Source organism: Delphinus delphis, chromosome 15, assembly GCF_949987515.2.
Source record: "Delphinus delphis chromosome 15, mDelDel1.2, whole genome shotgun sequence".
Classification (NCBI taxonomy): Eukaryota; Metazoa; Chordata; class Mammalia; order Artiodactyla; family Delphinidae; genus Delphinus; species Delphinus delphis.
In genome coordinates this window covers 37,221,920-37,248,102 of record NC_082697.1, presented here as the reverse complement: position 1 = coordinate 37,248,102, position 26,183 = coordinate 37,221,920, and the positions used below count along the sequence as shown (strand labels likewise).

The 26,183-nt window shown below is 40.4% G+C and overlaps 3 protein-coding genes across 3 annotated transcripts in view; 2 read left to right on the top strand and 1 right to left on the bottom strand.

Annotated features, from left to right (window-relative positions):
* Nucleotides 1–9,424, bottom strand: part of SLX4IP (SLX4 interacting protein) — a 181,776-nt gene extending 172,352 nt beyond the window's left edge. The window contains 1 exon segment of the mRNA XM_060031236.1: nt 9,273–9,424. The gene's annotated coding sequence lies outside the window, so the exon portion shown is untranslated.
* Nucleotides 9,425–10,831: 1,407 nt separating this feature from the next.
* On the top strand, nt 10,832–21,740 carry LOC138414269 (uncharacterized). Its single transcript, XM_069541377.1, has 2 exons — nt 10,832–10,954; nt 21,510–21,740. Exon 2 carries the CDS (start codon nt 21,531–21,533, stop codon nt 21,720–21,722), a length of 192 nt encoding a protein of 63 aa, XP_069397478.1. The 5' UTR covers nt 10,832–10,954; nt 21,510–21,530; the 3' UTR covers nt 21,723–21,740.
* Nucleotides 10,857–26,178, top strand: LOC132437796 (uncharacterized). The gene is made up of 2 exons (XM_060031234.2): nt 10,857–10,954; nt 25,762–26,178. The coding sequence occupies exon 2, from the start codon at nt 25,804–25,806 to the stop codon at nt 25,963–25,965; it is 162 nt and encodes a 53-aa protein (XP_059887217.1). The 5' UTR covers nt 10,857–10,954; nt 25,762–25,803; the 3' UTR covers nt 25,966–26,178.
* The last annotated feature ends 5 nt before the right edge of the window (nt 26,179–26,183 follow it).

The following is a 26,183-nucleotide window of genomic DNA, read 5'->3' as shown; positions in this document are numbered from 1 at the left end:
CCAGCCCTCAGAGCACTGCTTAACAATAGAAGGTGATCAAGAAAGTCTGTTGGATGAAGAAATATTCCAGATAACAGGAACTGAGACTATTTTATTTCGGCTGTTTATAGGGAAATTTTCCAAAAAATGTACTGAATCTTTCCCAACTTTCATAAAAAATACCACATAATGAATATTCCTTTGATATTCCAGATGAAAATTTTCACCTGTCGTCACAATGGGCGATATATATGTTAATGCCCTGCTGAGCTGTGCCTACACAGAGCTGCTCACGGTGGAGCCAGGGAGGCCTCTGCCTGTTTGCCACGGCTTTCCATGAGCTGTCAGAGGGCCTGCCTCCCAAGGCTCCCTTTCCCCTCTGGGTTCTTCAACTTAATCCAGTGACCCCAGAAACCTCGGGGACCAGTTTGTCAGGGTGGTGGGACATTTTCCAAGTTTCTCCACGGACTTGCATGGACTTTGGTGTGAAGGCTTCAAGCCCTCTGTCTTAGGTAATAAAATGGCTGTTACCTTTACTTCAGGATTAGGTTTTCTACAGTGGACCATGACTTCTGGACTTGAGCCTCAGCATTTAATTCTTTCTGCCTCAGTAGAACAATGCTGTTAGACAGGCTGACCTCTACGGTCTCTTCCATTTCTAAACCTCTGTGATCCAAAATCCAACAGCTGTTCCAGGAACAAATAATGCCAATGTACAAATGATTCCGGAGAAGAGCGTGAGAGGGAGCCCCCTCCCACCACACAACTCATTTTATGAAGCCCTGAGAGCGAAACCAGACAAGGGCAGATTAAGAAAAGGAAATCAGGGCTTCCCTGGTGGCGCAGTGGTTGAGAGTCCGCCTGCCGATGCAGGGGACACGGGGTCGTGCCCTGGTCTGGGAAGATCCCACATGCCGCGGAGCGGCTGGGCCCGTGAGCCATGGCCGCTGAGCCTGCGCGTCTGGAGCCTGTTGCTCTGCAAGGGGAGAGCCCACAACAGTGAGAGGCCCGTGTACCGCAAAAACAAAAACAAAAAAAAGGAAGGGAAATCACAGCCAATTCTATACCTGAACAGAGAAGCGAGAATCCTAAACCAACAGAAGCAATCTGAAGCAAGCAATATATAAAAAATACTCCAGAACCAAGTGAGGTGTCTCTGAAGAGTGAAAGGTTGGTTTAATACTAGAAAAATTACCATACTTAAAAACTGAAGTAGAATAAAAGCACGTGATCATTTTAATGAAAATAGAAAAAAATAAAGAAAAACATTAGAAATCTAAGAATAGAAATTTCTTAACGTGAAAAAAGCATCTACAAAAAAATGTAGCAAATGTGCTTACTGATGAATCTTAAAAGCAATTTCTTTGAAACAAGCAGAAAATGTAGATTTCTGAAAATATCATTTAAACTAGCATTCCACAAATATAAAATACCTAGGAATGAACTTAGTAAGGCATGTGCCAGACCCTGCCACATTGATCTTCAAACTTAATGTAATCCCAGTCACAATCTTGAACAGGGAATCTGAGGAAGTGCAAAAAGGACTAAGATACATGAGAGAGAGAGAAAAAAAGAAGACAGGAAAACAAAGGAGGGAGTTTGTATTACCAGTTCTAGCAGAACTACCACCATGCTATAGTAAATCAAATAATGTGCTGGCAAAGGGGTAAACAAACAGGCCAAAGAAACAGACTTCACAGACCAGAAACAAACCCATAGGTTCATGCAAATGAATGATGGGAGAAGCACTGCAGATTGGTGGGAAATAAAGAAGACTATTCATTCAATAAATTGTGGTCCAACAACTGTTTATCTATTTGGAAAAAAATAAAACTGGACACATACTTCACACAACACCTAAAAATCAATTACAGATGAGCTAAAAGCTCAAATGTATAAAGCAACCATACTCCAGTAAAAATTAATTAAAAAAATAAAATTTATACTTGAAATAAAATTAGAATCTTTTAGAAAATGTTTTCATGAACTCAGAGGAAGGAAGGAGTTCTTAAACTAGACACAAAAATTACAATACATAAAGAAAAAGAATGGTAGATTTGACCATATTAATATTAAAACTTCTCTGCAGACTGGAATAAAATATTTGTGATCCACACATCCAGTAAATGTCTTATAAACTAGAACATATAAAGAACTCTCAAAACTCAATGGTAAAATATAAAACAATCCAGTCGAAAAGTGGGCAAAAAACATGAACAGGTGTCTCACCAAAGAGCAGAAACAGATAGTAAATAAGCATGTGAAAAGATATTCAAATCATTTCATACTGTATGCAAATGTCGAACAATTATGAAACTAACCTGAAACTAACATAACATTGTATACCAACTATATTTCAATTAAAATAAGATATTCAATATCATTAGCCAACAGGGAAATACAAAATAAACCACAATGACACAACGCTACATACTTACCAGAATGGCTAAAAAAAAATAGGGATAATACCAAATGTTGGTGAGGATGCAGAGGACATGCTCTGCAATAAGAGAAGCCACCACAATGAGAAGCCCACGCACCACAACAAAGAGTAGCCCCTGCTCACCGCAACTAAAGAAAGCTCACGTGCAGCAACGAAGACCCAACCCAGCCATAAATAAATAAATTTATTTATTAAAAAAAAAAAATCACAAAGAAATGGGGGTGGGGTATGCGGCAGAGTCACAAACTAGAATATATTTGCAAGACGTATAACAAGCAAAAGATGAGTAGTCAAAATAAAACAATCCAATAGAAAAATGGGCAAAGGAGGTGCCCAGAGCTAGGCTCCCCTGTCTCTCCCCTGTCTCCCAGCCAAGTCTCCACAGGTCTGGCAAGGCGGTGGGGGTGGAGGTGGGAGTCTCCTGATCCCTTGTATTATCTCTGCCTTGACAACCACCCTGGGGAGGTGAGGGCCATGTCCTTCACTATCCTTTTATAAAACCTGAGAAAGCTAAAGTCTAAATACAGAAAGACCATTTGCCAGGGAATCTGGGGACAGCACACACTGCTCTCTTCTCTCAGTGCCTGTTGTCTGGGACAGCACAGATGACAGTCACAGATGGTCCTGTCTGCCTCTCACAGGAAGAAAAAATCATGACTTGCTGATGCCAGGAAGTCCCAGATCCCAAAGAGCTGGTTATCCTGAAGGTTCCCCGCAACCAGAGCCTCTTCAAGTACCTGCTGTCTCCATCCCTGCAGCTCTCCATCCCCCGAACCATCACTAGAGGTATCTGAGCAGGTGTCCCCTCTTCAAAGCTCTTCACCAAGGTCTCCCACAGCACCACACCTGCCCACACCTCCACCTCTCAGCTCAAGCACCTTCACAGCTTCAAGGCCTCCACACGGCCAACGCCAGCACGTGCCCTTGAACATGCAGTGTTCTTACACCCCCTCTCCTCTCACACCTAAGTCTGGTCCTCAGCCTCTCTCTCACCTCAGTCTGACCGTAAGCTTCCTGAGGACAGGATCCATTCTCATTCTCTCTGATACCTGGAGCACGGCACAGGTATCCATCAAGTTTGCTAACTTGAGTCTGTTGATGTTACTTAAATCAGTGGCTACGGACTGTGTTATTATTTTTTTAGATTTATACCTAATAATCTAATGCATCTTTACTGTCTCCAAATCCCAAATTCCACATTAAGCCCTCTAAAAAGGAGGTCAAAGCACTCTGGTCCTATTTCAATACATAAATAACACTTAAGTTACACATACCATGCAGCCAAAGTTGAGAGACCTTATATGCATATAAACGTAAACAGAAGATGGAAGCGTTTTACATTGAATATAATAGGCAACAGACACATGGTTGAAGGCCATAAATGTGAGGTTTTCAGTGCTTTTTGTTTTTGTCTTTAAAATACTGACATCCTAACATTCATTTGAATGGAAAAGATATTATTAGCCTCTGTATTAATTAAGTTTTACCCTGGAAACATCTTCAGGTTTTTCTGGACATGTTTTCTGATCATTAAAAGATAGATGTGCACACACACATTTAGAAAGCAAACACGCACCTTAAAAAATTACTTTCCTAGGCTCTTAGAGTTACGTTCAGGAGGGAACAGCAAGCTCAGTGCCTGGCGTTTAAAGCATAAATGTTAAAAAGCCTTCCTATCAGAGCTGCCAATTTGAGTCTACATTCAGTGGAATTTTTACTTTATACCCTGTTTTTAAGACGTTCAGGACAATCTCCAAAAAGATCAAGTTTCCAAATATCTAAAAGCATATAATTTACATAAGCATACTGAGAAGCTGAAGTATGTAGGTCTTACAAATAACATCTCATCCTATATCCTGCATTCTTGAGCCCACTTTCTGACCTGAAAACAGGCATTCTTTCACAAAGAGGAGACGTTGATAGCGTCTGACCCCACCAAAAATAAGTGTGCACGTGTGTCTTTACTGAAGAGGAAAGATCCTAAAATCCTTAAGAAAATTAATTTTGGGAGGGAATGGAAGTAGATTAAACAATATCACATGATTGTCCTGTCATTTAAATACAAAGCAGAGATAAACTCTAATAAAGAAAGTCAGTGACCTTCTAGATTATTCTGTGGGAAAATCCAAGGCACTCTGAAATTCACATTTGTCTTCCTTCTAGCATTGCTGGTCTGTGTCACAAGCCAAAGCAACTACTCCAGATTAAAAAGATCAGAAATTAACTTTAGGCTCCTAATCTTCAGATTTCAATTTTTATCAAGAAAATTATTATACTTCCTTCTATCGTCTTAAAAAACTTTCATTACCTATGGGAGCAGAAACAACAAAGGCCCTAGAACTTCTGAAGGAAAAACTGTAATTCAAGAATGAGAAATCATTTCATAACCTGCTGCCCCTACTCCCCCAATCTAATTTTATCACACACATGCAAAAGGACAGTATCAAGGAAGGAATCACAAACTTTAACAAAATACCAAGGAAAAATGACAAATGAGCAAAGTTGTTGCTGGCAACAACTTAGATAAAATTTGAAAAGGTAACTGCAGTGTTAAAAAAAAAAAAAAGAATCATCTTTTCCTATTATTCATATGGTAACTTTGAATGCCAAAATGGGCTCAAAAACAAAAAGATTAAGTCCACAGAACAGTCCTACCTTTTAGTCACTCTATATCCTTAACCTGGTCAGTTGACCCAAGATCTGGGCCTCCCATTCCTGCTGGGCCCACAGAAAATCCCCACCTGGCCCTGTGTGGGATGCTTCACTAAGAAACAACATCTAATTTTTATTTAATACTTTGTCAGAAACAGACATAGGCACTGACCCATGAGGCAGTCATGGTCTCAGGTTCTAGTAAAACAGACATGCATTCAAAGCCTACCTTTTCATGTGACTTCAGACAGCGTACTCAGCACCTCTAAATGTCAGGTTCCCTTATGTATGAAATGGACTAATCACTAATCATCAGAGAAACGAAAATCAAAACCACAGCAAGATGTCATCTCACACTTGTCAGAATGGCTATCATCAAAAAGACAAGTGTTGGTGAGGATGTGGGGAAGAGGGAGTCCTCGTGCACTGTAGATGGGAGTGTAAACTGGTGCAGCCATTGTGGAAAGCAGTATGGAGGTTCCTCCAAAAATTAAAAGTACAACTATCATATGATCCAGCAATTCCACTTCTGGGTATTTATCTGAAGAAAAGGAAAACACTAACTTGAAAAGGTATCTGCACCTCCATGTTCACTGCAGCATTAATTACAATAACCAAGACAGGGAAACATCCTAAGTGTCCATGATAGATGAATGGGTAAAGAAAATGTGGTGTGTGTGTACACACATACACACACACACACACACACACACACACACACACACACACACAATGGAATATTATTCAGTAATGAAAAAAGAAGGAAACCCTGCCATTTGCGACAACATGAATGGGCATTAAGACAGAGAAAGACAAATACTATATGATCTCACTTATATGTGAAATCTAAAACAAAACAAAACAAAACACCAAACTCAAATGCAGAGAACATACTGGTGGTTGTTAGGGGGTAGGGGGTGGTGAAATGGGTGAAGGGAGTCAAAAGGTATAAACTTCCAGTTATGAAATAAATAAGTCCTGGGAATGTAATGTACTGTATGGTGACCACTAACAATAATATACAGTATTGTATACAGATGACCCTTGAACAACATGGGTTTGAACTGTGAGAGTCCACTTCACTTGGATTTTTTTCCCAATAAATACATACTACAGTATTACAGATCCACAGTTGGTTGAATCCAAGGATGTGGAACCTCAGATATGGGAAGGGGAGGGTGCACTGTAAAGTTATATGCAGATTTTCAACGGCACAAAGGGTCGGCACCCCTAATGCCCAAGTTGTCTAACTATATATACATATATCCAACGATTATGTTGTACATCTGAAACTAATATAATGTTATATATAAATTATATCTCAATAAAAAAGAGATGCAATCCACTAAAAACTCAATGCATGTGTTCTGCATCTTTAAGAAGCTATTACATGTTTCATTCAGAAAACATGAATTCATAAACTCTACAATGGCAAAGACAAAGTCCCAAACAAACACGTTTTACCACTGGCACCTCTTGCTTTCTCTGTATGTGGAAGGCCTGGCCACCAAACGATTAGACTTTTTTTTCCAATGTGAAAATGAGCACCATGAAAATAAAAACCACCCAAATGCCCTTCAATTGGCAAATGTGCAAACAAATTAGTCTATCCATGCAATGGAATACTACTCAGCAACTACAAACGAATGAACCACTGACACCTACAACAACGAAGATGGCTCTCCATTCAGAGGAGTGAAAGAATCCAGACACTACCCCACCCCCCAAGATAGCACATACTCTAAGATTCCATTTAGATAAAGTCCTAGGAAATGCAAACTTATCTAGAGTGACAGAAAACAGGTGGTTGCCTGGAAGAAAGAGGCCAGAGGGATTACAAAAGGGCAAGAGGAAATTTCTGGGCGTGATGGGTATGTTCATTATCTTGACTGGCGTGTTGGTTTCATGGCTGTATACACGTAAAACACACCAAATTATACACTTTAAACATGTGCAATTTACTGTATGACAACCATACCTCAATAAAGCTGTTTGAAAAAGGGAAAAAGACCATTTAAAAGAAAAACTAACACATCTTCCTGGCTTGGTATATTGTCTTTAAACCACCCTCTTTTTCAAACAGGTATATGTCCTGAAAAGTCATGAAACTACAATACCTTTCCCCTTAAGTGATCTGCATGCATGAACAAAACCTTAATAATCCAAAGACTTAAATATAACAATAGCTAATTAATATTTACATAGCTGTGACTATGTGCCAGGCACTATTTTAAGCACTTTTCTTACATTAACTTATCTGACCCTCATACCAGCACTATTTTAGAGATGAGGAAACTGAGGCACAGAAGGGTTAAGTAATCAGCTCAAGGTCACACAGCTGGTAGTTGGAGGAACTAGGATTTGAACCCAGAGAGTCTGGCTCTAGAGTTCTTTTCTGTACCCAGTGTGCTTACTGGCATATACAATATAAGAAACAGTATAGGAAAATCAGAAGCAATGAATATTGCACTTGCAAAATACTTTTCTTCCTCACATGTACAGAATATAAATATCCACTATATTTTGTAGCATACACAAGACTAAATAAAACACAACAGGACCTTCATTCTTCTTTTCCCAATTAATAGATGGAGGACAGAGAGACAGAAAAGCTGGACAACTTGCTTAGGACACAGAATAAATGGCAAGTTGATTGGCTGGTCAAACCAACTAGGAAGTTGGTTTACCACATTCCCAGTCCAACTCTCTTCACTGTCTTCAAATTCCTAATTATTTTAAGTAAATCTGTAAAGGATAAAAACCGAACATACAGCAACGTGGAAAATGTAAAAGTCATTTGCTATTTCTCAAATACCTTACTAGTTCCTGAATTCCAGCCACAGGATCACAACCTCTGACTGATACTGGCCTGGAGTCTTTTTTTAAAGCGCCCCACATGATTTTCATGAGCAGCCAAAGTTGAGAAACCCCAAGACATATTAGATTTAGAGTTCTCATTTTAAAAAGACAGATGAAAGCAAGAGGCCAAAGCAGCTTTGGTAAACTACGGCCCAAAGTTTTCCAAGTTGATATTGAACTACTGAATACCTGTAGGATTTTGAGTTCAACTTTAAATAAATTAAAAATATGCACAAAGTACATGAGATATTATCACAGCAAAAGTTACATTAACAATACACGGGACTGACATTCTCAATCTTTTAGAATGCTAAATTGGCATCTTGACATCAAGCTGATGGATAAAAGCACAGAAAAAACGTGCCGTATGTCCACTGCATTTAAAGCACGGAATAAACTGACCATATATTGTTTCAGAAGCACAAGTTGAAAAGAGTCTTTGTCTTTAGTCCATGCAGGAATCAATGGTCTCTGAACTTAAGGTGCACTTTGTAGGGAAGATTCTGACTCAGTGGGCCTGGGGATGGAGTCAGAATGTGTTTCTAACAAGCTGCCAGGTGATGCGGATGCGGCTGATAGATAGACCACACCTGGAGCAACAAGGCCTTAAGTAACTTGAATATTGGCTGTAAAATAAGGCAGTTGGCCTACAAATGTAGTTATATCTAGGATCCAAGAAATAACTGTCATTACGACTTATTCCTAGTCCGGGGGAAAATAAAAGGAGGAGGGGAATAGAGGAAGGAGCAAGCGAATACTTGTTATTTGTTTGTATAGCGTAGCAGGACTAAGAACCATAGAATACTGTTACTTGCCCCGACCCAGTAGCTGTCAAGGTGACAGAATGTAAGCCCCATGAGATAAAGGGGTTTTATTTTAATTTACACAAAATCATCACGGCCTAGTACACACTAGGTACTCAACAAATGTATTGAATAAATGAATGAATAAGTATATACAAACGCAATCTATATTTTTGTCACAACCCAAAAAATGTCTGGGAAGGGGAATCTATCAGTACATATGGGTGTTTAATACAAATACCTGGCCCACTCACTGTACTCCATTTTGTCCCCCCCCCAAAAAAAAGACTTTTCCAAACCAACACTTCCACTGTCAAGCCCAGGCTTCCCGCACCCTTATGTTTTGTTTTGTTTTAACATTTATTTATTTAATTACCCTTATGTTTAAAACAATGGAGAGAGGTGGAAGCACAGGGAGAAGGATTCAGAAAAGGTTCACTAATCAAAGGAAAAAAACAGAGTGGGAGAGGAGATGGGCAAACAGTTTAGTTCAAGGGAAGGAATATCTTAGGCTGTCAGCATTTTCAAGTTCTTACCTATGATGGTGAGAGGGTTTGGGTTCGGGCTTTTATTTGTTTTGTTACTGTCCAGAGTAACTGGTGAAGTAGTACCTGGCTGTGCGGCAGGCTCTCAAGCCAACCTTTAGAAGCTTGGGAATTCGCGTTTCCTGCTTACTTCCCGCTTCCCCGGGCTCCCGGCGCGTAGAGGAACTCTGCCACCGCCCAAACACAAGATGACCTGAGCTGCTTCACTATGCATTTGAAGCCACAACCAGGATTGAAGATGGCGGCGAAATACTAAGCGAGCGGCCCGGGAAGCGCGCGAAATCTGCCCAAAAGAAAAATGGCCTCCGAGCAGGATCTCGCGGTTTTCAACGAGAGCCCAAAACAAAAATGGCGGCAAAAGACGACTACGTAGGGGCCGAGAACGAGGTGAACACGATTGGTCGGTGAAGAATCAGTTACCCACTGTGCTAGACAGCGGGGGTGATCGAGAGAAAAATAAAACGCAGTGTTCCTGTCGTACAGAGTGCTTCTTTTTTCTTTTAAACATCTTTATTGGAGTATAATTGTTTTACAATGGTGTGTTAGTTTCTGCTTTATAACAAAGTGAATCAGTTATACATATATCCCCTTATCTCCTCCGTCTTGCGTCTCCCTCCTACCCTCCCTATCCCACCCCTCTAGGTGGTCACAAAGCACCAAGCTGATCTCCCTGTGCTATGCGGCTGCTTCCCACTAGCTATCTATTTTACATTTGGTAGTATATATAAGTCCACGCCACTCTTTCACTTCGCCCCAGCTTACCCTTCCCCCTCCCCGTGTTCTCAAGTCCATTCACAGAGTGCTTCTTGACCCCGTAAAATTACTAGCACAAGGATGGAAAAAGTCTCCCCAATCTTTGAACAGGAAGATTATAGAAAACACAGGTTAGAAAGTAAAGGTGACTTTCACAATGCCGGATAAATTTTAAAATAGCCAGGAACATAATTTCTCCCACAATTCTTTTTAATAGTACAGGGGAATACAATTTTTGTCCTCGAACGAAAAAGCAGGATGGGGACGTAGTGCGCAAATTATCTAATTGGTGAGGGGCACAGAAACAGAGAACTTCTGAACTCCCCGTAGGCCCCCAGACGGCGGACTAAGGGCAAAAGCTGTTAATTGAGCGCCACCAGCTCGCACTGCGCATGACCGCTCTCCAACACGACCCACAGAAATGGTCGCTGTTGAGTCCTTTTCTCCAGGTTTTCCAGGCAGCCATAAAGGAAGGCGGGGAGTTGGCGATGAACAACGGAATCCGGCGCTCTGTGATTGGTCAAATGAAGGAGGCCCGAGAGCCGCCAAGAACGGTTGATCACTTTTTCGTTCAATAAGTGCCTCTCAGGTGCGCGCCAGAAGGAAGATACTGTGCCTTAACAAGTCCATTTGATCTGTTATTTAAGTTTTTCAGTTTCAATAACTTGCTGAGATTGACACTGAATAAGCTCCACCCCCTGTTCTTTCCGGTCTCAGCCACCGCGTTCTCGGCTGAGAACATCACGAAAACTCGGAGAAGAGGAATCCGAGTGGGACCGGCGCCAACCACAGAGCTGCGCGTGCTCCGTCTCCAAGCTCGGGGCGCGAGTTGCCAGGACTGGTGGCTGCGGCTGCGTGGTGCTCGGCTTCAGGGGCCTGCGGGCGGCGGCTGACGGGGCAGCGCAGCGGCGGGTGCGCAGGTGAGAGTGACGGGGTCGCAGGTGGAAAAGCCGGCACTCTACCCGGCCGAAGAGAGGGGTGGGGGACTTGTGGGCGCCTCCTCCCCGCTCGGAAAGGTCACTGGTGTCACTGAAGGATATTTGGGGGCGGGGAATAGGAGGAGGCTGGTTCCTTAGAAAGCTGAATATCTACCTTTAAAACAGCTGTTGGCAGTGAATCCTTGCTGCAGGAAGGAATGTAGATGGCGAGGAGGTGTTCCAGTGGTGTAGGTAGAGTTCCAGGTATAGACCCTTCCTCTCCCATCTGCGCGGCACCGTAAAGTAGAAGGAAAAGGTGTCCCAGTGAAAGCACCAGTTGCGCCTGCGCTGCCACCTGTGTCTGTCTGGGAGGTGAGAGCCACCCTCTGACGTGGAACTGGATGTCAGAACTCTGTACAGCGTGGTAGTACCAACTCTGAAAGCAGAAGCAGGATTCGGGGCTTTGAAATCTTTTTGAGAGGGAGAACTCCTGAAGTCATATACATCTTCCTCCCAAATTGGACCATCCACAAATCCTGTTGCTGTTTCAGAGGCTCTCTGTACCTGCAGTTTTTCCTTCATTAACGTCATCAGTTTATATTCGTATTTGTCACACGGTGCTGAGTTAGCAGATACAGCAGTGACCAAGACAGGCATGGTCCCTGATCACATGGAGCTTATATTCAATGATGGAAGAGGAAACAATAAACAAGCACATTGATAAATGAACAAGATGTTTCCAGATTGTCCTAGATTGGGTTCCCTGGGGAGCAGACTCTAAGGAGATTTGTGGGCAGGACATTTATTAGGGAGGACTTTTTGGATCTTACCAAGGAAGAAAGGAAGCAGGATTGGGTGGATAGAAAAAGTTGAGCTGTAGTGTAGTCCCAAGGAGGGCCTCCACCAGTCTCACAGGAAATCCGGTGCTGGGTTGGGCCTTCATAGTTGGCCCAAGTTGGGTGAACCGCCAGGCCTTTGTACCACTGCAGTGACCAGTCATTGGATACCCATTGCCCTGGAAGGAGAGCATAACTTCAACTCTCTTCATCCAGTCAGTCCTGTCTCAGCACTACCAGGAGCTTTAGTCAAACAGGAATCTCCAGAAGTGCCTGTCTTTATATATGATGTGTATTGAAGATACTGTACGTACAGTAATAATAATCACTACCATGCCTTGAATACTTCTCACGTATTAGACACTGAACTAAGCAATAAATACATAGATATATACTTAGGAATCCTCATTATATAGCCCCATGTTACAGACTATGAAATTGAGGCAGGAAAGAAGTAATTTGCCTAAGATCGTAACTTGTGCGGGAGGTTAGAATTTGATTTCCATCGTTACTCAGAGCTTCATCACACTAGGACTCTCATGTTTAATCACTGGCAACTTTAACTTCATTAACTGTTATCAGAGAAATAAATATGAAACTCTCACCCTGTCTTTGCTATTTTGCTCTGTCCTTGAGTTTTCCGGTTTCCTTCATGATTAGCTTTCCTGGCCCTCACTTTAGGAGCCTGAGTGTTATCTTTTCTATAACATCCTGGAATCTGATTACAGATCTACCCTACTGTAATCAAAATAGCCCCGAAGACGTCAGAACCTCTTTCTTGAGAATCTGGGGGTTTTATTCACATCTGGACTAACTGAAACTGCCTATAGTTTATGGACCCAATTGCCTTAGTCATTCCAGACCTCTCTTTCTACACTCAAGGTTGACACCAGTAATGTTATTTTTTAACCTTTTGAAATAATCAAAATAATAGCTAACAGTCACAGGGTCCAGTCTGAGTGCCAGGTATTGTGATAACTGCACAACAGCCTTGTGATGGATGTCAATATTATTCTCATTTTATGGGTGATGGGACTGAGGCATTGTGAGGTTAAGTGACTCATCCAAGGTCACAGCCAGTTGCAAAGTGGTAAGGCAGAGATGGAAAGCCCAGGCAGTAGGATTCCACAACTCATCCCCTTAATCACTACACAACAATACATCCTTACTAAAATAATTTGCTGTGCTTTCCCTTCTGGAACTAGATCCTGGTGGGCTTTTTGTGCTGTACTAAGAAATGTAGGTTTCACCTTCTAGTCAAAAATGTCACTGAAGGCTTCTAAGCAAAGCAGAAACATGAATGTATTTGTTGTTGTTTTCCCCAAGATGGCTGTGTTAAGAGGGTAGAGAATGGATTAGTGGGCAATAGACTCGAACAGTGGTTCTCAGACTTAAGCTTCAGAATTACCTAAAGAATTTGTTAAAACACAGATTGCTGGATCCCAACCTAGAGTTCTGATTCAGTAGGTCAGCAGCAGCCCAAGATTTTGCGTTTCTGGTAAATTCCCAGATGATGCTACTGCCTGTGGTGAGGGGACCACACTTTGAGAACCATTGGACTAGAAGCGAGGAGATCATGAGGTAATGAGGGTCTGGACTGTAGCTGTGGGGAGAAATTACATAAAAGAAATGTCATGTCAAATGGAGGATTGAGTGACTGACTTGATGAGGAATATAAGGAACAGGGCAGAGTCCACTATATCCAGATTTTCTAACTGAATGGCATGGTAGATAATGCCTTTTTTATTTTTTATTTATTATTATTATTATTATTTTGATAATGCCTTTTTTTAAGAAACAAAACAGGAAGCAGAGGAGGAACAGCAGTTTGGGAAGGAAAGAGGATTCGTCGTTATATGAGATGAGTTTAGACACTTGTGGGGAATAACAGTGGGATAAGTGGGTTTAAGCTGAAGATGTAGATGTGGGAGTCATTGGTGGATGTGTTAAAACAGAAGCTTTGGATGTGAATGAGGCCACCCAGGAAACGAACATGGGGGGAAGACGGCCCAGGACAGAGCTTTGAGAAGGGGGAGTAGGTGGATGGAAACCAAGGGGTCATTAAAGGAGACTGAGAAGGATCAGACTAGTCTCAGGTACGTAAAGAGTTTTAAGAACTCATCAGAAGTGGTGCAGAGAGATCACGGAGAAAGGGAGAGATGGGCGATCTTTATAGTCAGGGCAGTTTCCATGGAGAGTGGGGCAAAAGCAAATTACTTGGGTTTGAAGATGGAAGTGGGCAGTGGCTCTAGAAACATGCGTTATTTGAAAGGAATCAGAGTGTGTAGTACTGGAAGGAAGGCTGGTAAAGGGCAGCTACATTGGGGAATTTGTTTTTAGTTCTTTTCAATGGAGAAAAATGGTCAGGTTTTACATAGGAGGAAGACCAATTCCAAGTGGGAGGTGGAAGGTAGAAGAGGGGGGTTAATGGAGGTGGAACCGTGAAGACAAAGCAGCACGTGGGACCGGCTGGAGCACAGATAACAGAAGTGCCAGGCCTTCCTCTGAGACACTGAGGAAGGAGGTGAAGATGGGAGCTGAGGTGGGCATGTGGGAGCAGGAAGTGGAGGGGCTCCTACCCAGTAGCCACGGTTTCCTCTGGCCAGTAGGTTACCTGCAGAAACGAAGGTAGAGAGTAAAATAGAAATCTCAGAAATGATGAAGACAGAAACCAACCCATTTGGGATTCAGAGCTGACCAGGGGAACATAAAGTCATTGCTGCAGTACTAAGGACCCAATCAGCTGCACACTTAATCTGGAACAGTCTGCTGTCTGCATGGTACCCAGTCCCCTTCCTCCACCAATCTGGGCATCAAATGGCAGCCAGATGTAAAGACAGTGAAAGGGGATGGAAAGATTCTCAGACAACTCTGTAAACTTTATAACAACGCTCCAAACCTTTCTGATAAACCACAGCCTGCCAGTAAGACTGTCTCTTCCTCATTAGTCGCTAATCAGTCACTCACTTGTCACATCTTAGGCTGTTGACAGTTAGTAAAGCTCCCCTATAAAATTCGTGATGCTTTCAGTATATTATTTATTTATAAATACATTGAATTCACTGTAACAGTGGGGGATAACCGAGATCATGAAATGCTTACACATAACTTGACCTTCACCGTACTCTGTGCGTACTCCTGACCCGCTCCTGATGAGGCTGTGCTGTCAGCAGCCCAGCTACTGCCTGTAGGTCAAGGTAGGGGTAGGATTTTGCAGAATGGAAACTTTAGAACTCAGGTGTAGTCCATTCAGTTCATCGAGAATTGACAGTAACATTTTTGGTACCTGTGTTTTTCCAAGACTGGAAAAGCTCAGCAAAGCTGTTATTTTAGGTGATGTAGTTAGAAAAGAAAAAGAAAAAAGGAAGCTATTGTTCTCTTTAGCACGCCCGTCAGTTGAATAGGCCTGAAGACAACATGCAGTCCTTTCTAATGTGTACACAAAAACTGCCAAAATGTGAACTGCTGTATTAACAATTGAGGATAAAAAGAACTATTTTCAGGGTTAGTCATTGGAACTCAGGAATGAAGAATTCACAGATCCTTAAAAACCAACATTGCCATGCTAAAAGAAAAGGCATTGTACAATTCCAATAAACTTCATCGAATATTGCAGTCACAAGAGCTGGGTTAATTAATTGTTCAACGTTCTGTTTAGCGTTCTCCATGTTTAAGTTACATTCAGTAGTTTTTTAAAAATTGTTAAACATTACTGTTTTTTCCCAAATACTTTAAGCAGAGCAGCAATGAAGACATAAAGAATTTACCTTACACTGTGTCCAAAAGACCAGCAGGTGGCGTCCAGCAAGCCCAGTAGGCAAAATGAGAACCTTCCACAGAGTATTTCCTGCGTCCAGGTTGTTGTAGGCCTAATCAGTAGCTAAGCGTGGTGGTTTTAATTGACCTGATGCTCCATAGAAAGAGTAATCTGATAGCCAGAGCCAGGTTGTTTAGGATTTCCTAGGGAGCTTAACTGCTTTTTTGCCCTTCTTTGCCCTTCACCTTACTGACCAGTTCTAGCGCCAAGAAACCCTCCTTTGGCTTGGAATGTAACAAGTTTCAGTAAGCCTGTCAGAGGCCTTAATGGTAGAAATTGAAGAGCTGGTAATCTCTGTAATACAAATTGAGGGGAGGGAAAGTTGCTGTTCTAGACACATTAGTGCCTTAAATGTAAAGAGTATTTGTGGTCTGAAGCATATCTCTCAGTGTTTTCCTTTCTTGGCCTTTATATGCACTCAAAAAGATGACGATATTTTAATGAGGCAGAGATACAGCAAGCTTTTCTCCATTCTGTTCATTAATTTCTCTCTATTCATTCCGTACTAAGAACTAAGCTAAAAAAACTGAACTAAAATTAGCCCCACTGATCTCAACCATTAGTAGATCATGGGTGTGTTTTTGGAGGAGATAGGCTTTTTTACCCTCTCATTTTGGACCAAGTGGCACAAGACTTGTTAACCTCCAGTGTACCTGACATGAGAAGAAAAACATGCCAGGTGTAATGCACCAGGATACTTGCCTTCTTCAGTGACCCTCACAAGTGTGCACCATGCACCCAGAATGTTCTCGTCCATCATCGTGCACTGGAAATTCTGATTGACTCTTATTGCCAAAGCTGGGATACTAATTCTTGACTTTTGAAAATTGCTGTTAAGAATACCAACCAAGACTTTTAGGACTCCAGAATCTAAGATGAGTGCCACAATTAGCTGACAGTAATTTTGGAATCAATCATTTAGAATTTCCTCATGTATAAAGTGGTCTCATAAAATTGCTATGAAAACAAAATGAGAAAAAATATGAAACCTTTTGAATAATGCAAAGTATACATTTTTGAAAGAAGAGTATAAGAAAGCATAATCTGTGTTGATGGCCTCTAAACATTTTCTAAACAAAAGGCATTTCAATGGATAAAGCCATAAACATCTACTTTCTGTTTTACTTAATGTAAAATTTACTAATCTCATTTCCTTTCTCTTGGTTTCCTCCATCAAAAGCGTTCCATACCTTCTGGTTTTGTTTATTTGGTTTTTTTTTAGGAGTGTGTTTAAATAAGATTCAGGAAAGATAAGGGCAGTGGCAGGCAGACTAAAGGAGGGTAAGGAGAGGAAAGAAGTCTTCCTGCTGTTATTTCTGTTGCTGCTTTACTCCAAGCAAACTTGAAAGGCTCAGTGAATGAACAGCAAGCACTAGCTTATTTTAGAAACCATCCTCTTATTGCCCAACAAATCTGATCATGTTGAGCATATTCTTGAGAAATTTTTGTTTCAGACACAGGAATCTCTCGAGTCCATAAAATAGTTCCATACCACCTGGAATAACTTGTTGCCAAATGTTTGGGGGGAAGGACCATTTTAAGATAAGCTGTATCTAGCTTCGTTTTTCATCCCCCAAGTTGGAGCTCCCTGTCTCCCTGCTGCCCAGCACCGAGAACCTTTGTAAAAGTCACGGTTTTAAAAACCATCTCGTAAGTTCATTTGAAAAATGAGTTAGGGTTTCCCTGGTGGCGCAGTGGTTGAGAGTCCGCCTGCCGATGCAGGGGACACGGGTTCGTGCCCCGGTCTGGGAAGATCCCACATGCCGCGGAGCAGCTGGGCCCGTGAGCCATGGCCGCTGAGCCTGCGCGTCCGGAGCATGTGGTCCGCAACGGGAGAGGCCACAACAGTGAGAGGCCCGCGTACCGCAAAAAAAAAAAAAAAAGAAAAATGAGTTAATTGTTAGGTATTCTAGTAAGACTTTGTATCATCCTGAGAAGCAGCATGTAGCAGCTATGAGCATGGGCTCTGGAGAATTTACAAAAATACTTATTATTCTTAGCATATTTAGCAATAAAGCACTGAAAAAAATCTCAAATTTCTATCAATCAGCGATCTGTCAAATTAGGGCATTGCCATAAATCAAAAGCTATACAGCCACTGAAAATCATAATGAAGATTTGTATTCTTGGGGGAAGAAACGATTACAAAACAGCATGTATATTCTAATCACATTTTTGTGAAAACCAAAATGGCTACAGATATTTTAGCTTTCTTTTTCTTACATCTGTATTTTCTAACTTAAAAAAGTAAGACAATTTTATATTTTTTAGAAAACGGCAGTAATGCTGATTTTCATTTTGGAAAAAAAAACCCACGAAAAGACTTTAGGAGAAAAAAATGGGTTAAATCAAAATTTTATCCCCAAAATATATGGACTGTATTTAAAAGCTCCACAAGAAGATATGAAGAAAATAAGGAATGCATCATTTCACTGACTAGTTTGTTGTCTTCTTCTTACAACTAACAATGAGCCTTATTTAGTGAAGTCTAACTTGTCTGGCCATAGAATATGGGTTATTTAAGCAACAGAATACATGTAAAATGCTGGAAAGCTATTAAGCGAAATGAAGTAGGTGAAGGTTACTGTGCCATTTAAAAATAGTCCATTTTGCTTGGTGGAGATGGACTATCATGCAGATGGTGTGATACTCAAGTGTTTTTATGTGGATTTAAATGTGAAGACTGTGAAAGTACTTTGTAAAGTAAAAAGCCCTGTCATCCTGATCCTAATAATTTTCCAAGCCTCTCAAAGGACAACAGGATAATCATCAGAAAATAGTTACCTGCTCTCTCACCCCCATTAGCCAAATCAATGTGTGAGATATGGAGAATTTGAGGAAATGGGGGCATGTAGGTGTTGAGCAAATATTACAGCAATTAATCATTAAATCAGTCCACATCAGTTACTAACCAGGAAGTGCTGTTACTGGGCCTCAGTGGTAATTTGGCAAATAAGAGTTTTCAGCCTGAATAGGTACTAATTCCCAGGTTTAACTAAACCTATATCTACAAAAAGATGCATAGATCCTTAAGTTATTCTAGTGGAAAAGAATAGTAGTCTGGGGCTTCCCTGGTGGCGCAGTGGTTGAGAGTCCACCTGCCGATGCAGGGTACACGGGTTCGTGCCCTGGTCCGGGAAGATCCCACATGCTGCGGAGCGGCTGGGCCCGTGAGCCATGGCCGCTGAGCCTGCGTGTCCGGAGCCTGTGCTCCGCAACAGGAGAGGCCACAACAGTGAGAGGCCCGCGTACCACAAAAAAAAAAAAAAAAAAAAATAGTAGTTAAGCACAACATAAATAAAATGGAGCACCCTCCTTTGTCCTTAACACAGTGATGACCCAAAGATGTATTGAGTACAGGGAGCTAACTTGATCCTAATCTGATCCTAATTCTCAATACATCACATTTCATCCTGTGACCTACATGGAGAGAATAGTACCACACTTTCCAGAGATTGCTGTTATAGCTTGTACTTTAATTTGTTCTGAATTTTAATTATTGAGTTATTTATGTCAACTTTATTATTATATCCTTTTATCCAAATGACTCTTTGCTGTAAGCTGTTTTCCTAAAAGTTTGCAACTCAGGAAAAAGTAACAAACAAACAAAACTAACAAAACTAACATATCATATGTTAGTTATGTTAGTGATCATGAGAAGTAAACAGTGAAGAGCAGAGATGCCATCTATGAAAAGCACTGTGACTTGATAAGCTCGTGTTGAGAGGGACAGAGTTGGAGGTGTTAAAGTCACCTTAGGTACTGAGACTGGATGTGAAGGACAGTATCTTCTAACCCTTTAATTCAAGGTATTTTGTGGACAAAAATACCACCTATCAGTCAACACAAGCCGGTTGACTTTGGTGCACCCTCAGTCCCTCCTTCCATCTAGGAAGTAACCCTTACTGTAGTTCTTCCCTCATTACTTACTCCGAGTCACCCGGTGCCTCCCCCAGTGGTTTTATTGTTTCCTCAAATCTCAAATGTCCCAAAGGCTTTTGCACAGTGGACTTTGCAAGGAAATGTAATCATGATACAGTTATTTGTGATTGACTTTTTCCAAAGATAGAACATGAGCATGTCAATAAAAGGTGTGGTCTCTAAAGGCTGCAAGAAGTGTATAGGATGCCAAAGCACTTTAGAAAAGAAAAAGGCATAAAATACTTGGAGTTACAAAGTAGGCCATGTTTTTTCCATCTATTAACTTGTTTAAGCTTAGCAACAAAGTCCTTATTAAATGTGAATTTGGACCTCAACGAGAAATGGTTTCTAATGCTGGGAGTAATATATGTACATAGGCATAACTCTAAGCCTTCTGTTTTTTCTAATATGTATATACGGAACACAGAGACAATTTAGGTATTTAGCTCACTAGTCCTGTATATTAATCTTGATTTAAAAGGGAAGGAATAAGTGAAAATTCTGTTCAGGCATTTTTCTAAAGGCATTCACACAAAATTACTGTAAGAAATTTTACGATACTGAAACTCATATACATGCAATTGAACCTAATTCTTAGTTTATCCTGTAGATGAAGAAGCAGTCCTTACTGTCCTGTGCCCAGAAAAGAACTTGGAGAGCAGGTCCATTCATAGCATCACAAGTCTATAAGCTAATCACTAAAGCCTAGTGAGTGCCCTTAAGTGAAAAAGTATAAGGAGTCCAGTTGTACGGACTCAAGTTCCCAAACCCAGCGGATCATCAGAAACAGACTTCCTGGGCTACACTCCATGCTTTCCAAATCAAAGATAGAGCAGAAAGACTGTTCTCAATACTACTGAGCTTTGAAACTCCAGGCAAGTTACTGGCCCCAATTTCTTCATGTAAACTGGATTGACAGTAACCCCTGTAGGGTATAGTTATTAGAGATAAGGGTAAACACTTTAAAATCCAGTGGTTCAGCACATAAATGTGGAAATGGCATTAATTCATAGAGTCCAAACCAAAAGTCTTTTGCTACAGTTGGAATCCATGCATGACTCAATCTCAGTTGAAGCATCATCACTCACATCCTGTCAGAATGCAGAATCTGAATTCTCACTGCATATTTAAGATTGCCATTTGATTCTTCTGTGAAAATTGTGACTAAATATATTTTTTTAAAAAATCTAACTTCATTATGGCTCAGAGAAAGTATACTTAATTATATAAAGAAAACCAAGGATCCCCACCCCCCAGGCCGTGGACCAGTACTGGTCCAGGCCTATTAGGAACCGGACCGCACAGCAGGAGGTGAGCGGTGGCCAGCCAGCGAAGCTTTATCTGCCGCTCCCCACCGCTCGCACTACCTCCTGAACCATCTGCCCCACACCCCCCACCCCTGTCCGTGGAAAAATTGTCTTCCATGAAACCGGTCCCTGGTGCCAAAAAGGTGGGGACCAATGAAGAAAACGATTTTTTTTTGGCGGTACGCAGGCCTCTCACTGCTATGGCCTCTCCCGTTGCGGAGCACAGGCTCCGGACGCGCAGGCCCAGCGGCCATGGCTCACGGGCCTAGCCGCTCCGCGGCATGTGGGATCTTCCCGGACCGGGGCACGAACCCGTGTCCCCTGCATCGGCAGGCGGACTCTCAACCACTGCGCCACCAGGGAAGCCCAGAAAACGATTCTGATGCATGAGTGTTTCCAAAGATTCCAGTGGCTTTCCGAGCGGGTAATATTGCTCCTTTACAGTTTCTGGCTAAACGTTTAGTATTACTTTATAAGCTTACCAAGCCTGATTTCCTGCCATCCCTTTAAGTCTACAACGTCTCTTTTTGTTAATTAACATTGCAATGTATTGTAACCAAAAACTTTTAACAGGCAGCTTTTATTAGAGTGCAATATTCTGCTTGTGGTGGTATATATAGATGTAATTTGAGGGATTTTTTTTATTTTGTTTCTTTTAACTGTTGGCCTTTTCTTAGGTGCACTAATGCTGAAGCACTATGAGCTTTCAGAAATTCTGGAGAGACTACAAAGTTCTGATTGTTATGGTACCTCTAGTTGGGCTCATACATTTGGGGTGGCACAGGATCAAAAGCAGCCCTGTCTTCCAAATTCCTAATAAGGATGACCTTCCTGAGCCAGGCAGAGTGGCAGTCACAAGTCCTGAGAAGAACTACCTCCCAGGGAAATAGTAGACTTGAGAGCTTCAGGTGAGTTTGATTTAATGTGGTCAACCAAATGGCATGTTCCAACAATGGGAAACATAATCTTTAAGAAAGTATAGGGCTCTGACAATAAAAGCCTAAGTTGGTGAGTTAACCTGTTGTTTTTATTATGAACCACTGGCAAAATATTATCCTACAGTTGCTTCTAGAAAAGTTGGTTCCACAGAAAGCTTTGACACTTGCCTGAAAGGACAGTCAGTCCATTACTTGTCCTGCCCTTTTCACTAGCAGTGTCACCAGGATCATAATTGTATCCAAAGGAGCAGTTTTTCCCCTGCCATAAATCCATGTCGCACTTACAGATCTGTAACTTGCAAAAGGTTCTTTTCTTTATTACTGTTCTCTGATTTTTCCAAGATAAATAAAACTAATTGTATTTATTCCTTAATATCTACAGTCAGCCCTCCGTACCCATAGGTTCCAAATCCACAGATTCAGTGAACCACGGACCAAAAATATTTTTAAAAATAATTCCAGAAAGTTCCAAAAAGCAACTACTTACATAGCATTTCCATTGTATTGGTATTATAAGTAATTTAGAGATGATTTAAAGTATCTGGGAGGATATGCCTATGTTATATGCAAATACTTCCCCATTTTATATAAGGGACTTGAGCATCTGCAGATTTTGGTATCTGAGTGGGGGGTCCTGTAACGAATCCCCCATGGCTACCAAAGAATGACTAATATTTTAGCTTCAAAGTAATTTGTTACTTTTCAGAGTCACTGAAATAAGAGCATATAGTAATATAATTCAGGTCTATAGACCCCTATCAATAATTCCCAAATCCAGAAAGTTCTAAAATCTAAAAGGTTTTGTCATAACTCCGTAGCTAGTTGATCTTAACTGACATGAGGCAATTTAATCTTTATTCCACTTAATATGAATACTTAGTTTCACTGCAGAAATATTGTATTTGATCATGAGTGTTATACTGTATTATGATTATATTGATTCTGGGTGTTAAACACCATATTATTTTGATTATGGTGTTATACACTATATTGTATTTCTAAAATCCAAGAAATAATGAATTATGAAACTCATTTGGCCCCAGGTGGAGAACTGTAACCCTACAATTGTGGAACATTTTCTATTTTAATATACCATTTTGACCTTCAGGTGAATAATAATGTCCTAGCGGTTGAAGTACGTCAAAAGAATGTGCTGTATCTGTCCGTTATTTTAAAAAATTTTTACTTTTATTATGGAAAGTTGCAAACAAACCCCAAATAGAGAGGAATAGTATATTCAACTCTGTAGTATCCATCCCCCAACTTTAACAATTATCAACATTTTACCAATCTCTTTTTAGCTATCCCCTCCCTTTTTTTTTTATTGCTGGAATACTTTTAAGCAAGTCTCAGGTTTTGGTATGTATCTTTAACGGTGAGGATAAACACATACAACCACAAGTATATTATCACACTGAAAAAGTTAATGGTAACTCTTACTATTTAACTTTAAGTTCTAGCACAGAAGCATTCATACACAGTACATGAGGGTGAGCCAATAAACTATTTACAAAATAGGCAGTGGGCTGGATATGGTCCATGGGCTATAATTTGCCAACCACTATGATGGTGTAGTCCATTACTTCATTAGGTGTTGCAAAATTATGCTGCTGAAATGCTATTGTTTCTTCTCTGTTTAGTAGCTGGACCAACTTTGCCTCAACTATTCAGTTACCCCTCAAAATGCATTTATACAGGAAAAGCAAGATATATGGTTTATTTCCCTTTATCAGTTTTTATAATAAATTTGGATTATCTCAGTCTATTACTGTCAGTATTCTTTTTAATGCTTAAATTGTCCCATCTTAGATTCCCTCCAAGTTGACTCCTGTGTCGTTTTTTTTTTTTTTCTTTTCCTGTGCCCTTTGATATGATCCAAGTGATCTTTAATAACATTATTACTTTTTGGCAGAAAAATGTCCCCAGTTCATCTAGTTTATTTCTTGCCTCAGACCTAGAATCAGCCACTTCTCCAAAGAGCCCTGATTCCTTTTAGGAAAATATTTTACGTGTTTATATTTCTTTAAATCATATTTTAAAGCTCTGAATTTAGAATATACTCATGTAGGTTTTAGTATTATTTAATTGTTATCCATCACTGCAAAAAGCCCATCTGCCAGGCCAGTGCATCCAGGAATAGTCAGGGCCATTCATGTGATGGTAACTTTTGGAATAATGGGTCACATTGTTAGGAAGAAAGAAATAGCTGAACTGACACTTCCAAACCTATGCTATAAGCCAGCCCTGTGTTTCGTTTCTTTTTTTTTTCAGTTGTACCTTATTTTGTCTAGATCTAGACATAGGACCAGAAGTCAGCAAGTTTTGACATCCTAAAAATGATTTGGGAGTCACCAACACTCTCTTCCTTTCTCATTTTATAGAGATATTAGCCAAAAGATGTGGTTACTGGTCTCACTACCACAAGACTGTTAGAGGTGCCAATTTGGCATTCTGCTTTTGAAAAGTCGTATGTCACTATTATGTATTGAAAAGTAACTAGAGAAATCACTTTATTAATCACAGTCTCTGTTATGATTTGTGGTTTGTGTGTGTGTGTGTGTGTTGTAACGTGCAAATTTATGTATGGAAGTCACTTCACTAAGCTTTCATTTAAATGTATTTCACAGATTTTGCCAAATCTAAAATAACCTTTGAAATAATATTTAAGTACCTTTGTTGTTCCTTGCATAAGATGAACAGGAACTTTTTTTCCTCCTCGTGCTATAAAAAGAGATGACTATAGCTTTATCATTGCAGGGAGAAAGCTGGCCATCATTGCTTTCACTTTATTTGGGCCCAGTTGCCATGGTTACAGCCCTTTAACTAAATTGGGAGGAGTGGTAACCAAAAGAACACTTTGCATAGCATTCCCTTGTTCTCTTCACATCTTCTTTGCACATCTTCAAATCACCTTTTTGGTCTGTATCATATTGTGCCATAGACAGCTCTGGGTAGTACTGTAGTCTGAGTAGTTCAATTAGTTTTATTTGTGCTAAACACTGTCCAATGGTTAGCATATTCCTGAAAATAACTAATAATTGGCTGAACCTTTACCTTCAAAGCACCAAGCCTCAACAGATAAGGTCTATGACCTGAGATTTTTATCCTTTCCACATATTATTATAGTATCAGTATTTTATGCCTCAGGCACGCTTCTTCCAACCTCGTTAAGGAAACTAGTACAAGCGCTAGCACACTTGGTAAATGATAGCATTTTATATTATTTACCCTCTTTGAGATCACATTGCAAATCAGATCCTATTTTTCTCCTTGTCATCCAGCACATTCCCTGGCTTTTGTATTTATTGTCATTAGCCAAAATTTGGGGGACGGTTAGATATAGGACATCGAAACTGACAATCATTGATTGATTGGGTAAAACTACAGGAAACTGCTCTGAATTTAGCCAAATATTTAAAATTAAAACATGGTTTATTCTTTGGTAAATGTGTTGTGTGGATTTGTCTAGCTGGATGTCGACTGAACATTAGAGAGTGTCTGTATTAGGAATCCCAACAGTTATCTCATTTTCATAATTATTTATAAGCAGGATTTGATATAAATGCACTTGTATTCACACCTAAGGTTTCCAAGCAAACGAAACTTAGAGAAGAAACAACACCAGATCTTGATGTAAGAGAATAAAAACATTTGGGACCCAGAGACCAAACTCTATGCGTTTCACATGGCATTTGTCTTCTAGAAGCATATATCATACTTGAATAACTGTACTGTAAGCTTTCTAGCTGTGTTACTGTGCATTCCAAAATTATTAAAATATCAATACTTTTTCATGCAGGGATTCATTGAAGAATAAAGAAATGAATGTTCAGTCTAAGTTGATTTACATTTCTCATTTTGGGAGGTTTGTGCCAGTGGATAGTTCCTTTTTCTAAAGAAGGAGCAGAGCATTAAAAGTAATTACTAAACTACAATCTATTAAATGTTTTGGAATTATTTCTCTAAAATGTTTTATTTTTATTTCTTATAGAAAGAAGCAGCTTTGAGTCTGAGCTTGAGTTTGAAAGAAGAAATGAAAAATAGCAAATGGATCAGAAAGAACTGGCTTCTTGTAGCTGGGATTTTCTTCACAGGCATCCATCTCGGAACATATTTTATACAGAGAGCTGCAAAACAATCTGTAAAGTCTCAGCCTGAACTCAAACAAAAGAGTTTGAATAATGAACTAAAATAAATATTTGGAATTACTAATATGTCATTACACCATTACGTGCCGATTAGTATCGTAAGCATGGAGCTAAGTATTTAATTTTATAGCCACAACGCTGTATATTCGGACTTTCATTCCTGAAGGATAATCTTGTTAAATGTTGAAACCCACCACAATACAATAAATAGAAAACTCTGGTTAACTAAATAAAAGCTGTCTTCACAAATTACCACCTGAAGTAA

Excerpts from the sequence above, each read along its gene's own strand:
- LOC138414269 (XM_069541377.1), top strand. The coding sequence starts at position 21,531 with ATGAGCTTTCAGAAATTCTGGAGAGACTACAAAGTTCTGATTGTTATG.
- LOC132437796 (XM_060031234.2), top strand. The coding sequence starts at position 25,804 with ATGAAAAATAGCAAATGGATCAGAAAGAACTGGCTTCTTGTAGCTGGG.